General features: G+C 37.4%; 1 protein-coding gene across 1 annotated transcript in view; it reads left to right on the top strand.

Moving 5' to 3' along the window:
• rbbp5 (retinoblastoma binding protein 5) overlaps positions 1-1,470 on the top strand; it is a 15,180-nt gene that overhangs the window by 7,069 nt on the left and 6,641 nt on the right. The window contains exon 8 of the mRNA XM_016256922.1: positions 846-999. Coding sequence (XP_016112408.1) covers positions 846-999 — 154 coding nt within the window. The remainder of the gene's footprint in view (positions 1-845; positions 1,000-1,470) is intronic.

Below are 1,470 nucleotides of genomic sequence, written 5' to 3'. Positions count from 1 at the left end.
TGTGTGTGTGTGTGTATATAGTGTGTGTGTGTGTGTGTGTATATATAGTGAGTGTGTGTGTGTGTGTGTATATATAGTGTGTGTGTGTGTATATATATAGTGTGTGTGTATAGTGTGTGTGTATATATAGTGTGGTAGTGTGTGTGTGTGTGTGTATATATAGTGTGTGTGTGTGTGTGTGTGTGTATATATATATAGTGTGTGTGTGTGTGTGTATATATAGTGTGTGTGTGTGTGTATATATAGTGTGTGTGTGTGTATATATAGTGTGTGTGTGTATATATAGTGTGTATTGTGTGTGTGTGTGTGTGTATAGTTTGGCTCGAAGACAAATGAGTGTAAATGGCAGAACAGAGCAGTGCAGAGACAGACTCCGAGTCAGACACTCCACCCACAGAAGCACCAGACGTGACATGAATAATGAATTAACAATGCAACTTTCGCAATCGCATGGCTGTAACTGTAACTTTTACTCATAGTTAGGGTTGGTGACTTGAACAAACCCATAACACATTCATTGATAATAACTGAAATGTTTCTTGAGCAGCAAATCAGCGTATTAGAATGATTTCTGAAGGATCATGTGCCACTGAAGCCTGGAGTAATGATGCTGAAAATTCAGCTTTAAAATATATTCAAAAAGAAAACAGTTATTTTAAATTGTAATATTTCACAATATTACTGTTTTTACTGCATTTTTGATCACATAAATGCAGCCTTGGTTGTGTGTGTATATAGTGTGTGTGTGTGTGTTTGTATATATATATAGTGTGTGTATATAGTGTGTGTGTGTGTGTGTATATATATAGTGTGTGTGTGTGTGTGTGACGCGTGTCTCTGCGCAGGACTCCGTGGAAGCGCTGCTGTTTCTCCGGTGACGGTGAGTATATCGTGGCAGGATCGGCGCGGCAGCATGCGCTCTACATCTGGGAGAAGAGCATCGGGAACCTGGTGAAGATCCTCCACGGGACGCGAGGAGAGCTGCTGCTGGACGTCGCCGTACGCTCTTATCATCAGTTTATATACTAGCATATTCTTCATTTTTATGTTCATGTTTTTATTTAAAAAATAATTTTATTGTTCCAGTGGTGTGTGTTTTTGTCATCTCTATTAGTTTTACTTGTTTTTTTTTTGTTTGTTTTTTAAATATATCTATATATATTTATTTATATATGTATTTTATAGTTTTTCATTATTTCAGCTTCAGTTTTAGTGTGTGTGTGTGTGTGTATATAGTGTGTGTCTGTGTGTATATAGTGTGTGTCTGTGTGTGTATATAGTGCGTGTGTGTGTGTATATAGTGCGTGTGTGTGTGTATATAGTGTGTGTCTGTGTGTATATAGTGTGTGTCTGTGTGTATATAGTGTGTGTCTGTGTGTATATAGTGTGTGTGTGTGTATATATAGTGTGTATTGTGTCTGTGTGTGTATAGTGTGTGTGTGTGTGTGTGTGTATATATAGTGTGTGTGT

Source organism: Sinocyclocheilus grahami, unplaced genomic scaffold (assembly GCF_001515645.1).
Source record: "Sinocyclocheilus grahami isolate Dianchi unplaced genomic scaffold, SAMN03320097.WGS_v1.1 scaffold1491.1, whole genome shotgun sequence".
Taxonomy (NCBI): Eukaryota; Metazoa; Chordata; class Actinopteri; order Cypriniformes; family Cyprinidae; genus Sinocyclocheilus; species Sinocyclocheilus grahami.
The sequence above is the reverse complement of the archived record's forward strand: the minus strand, read 5'-3'. Positions and strand labels throughout refer to the sequence as shown.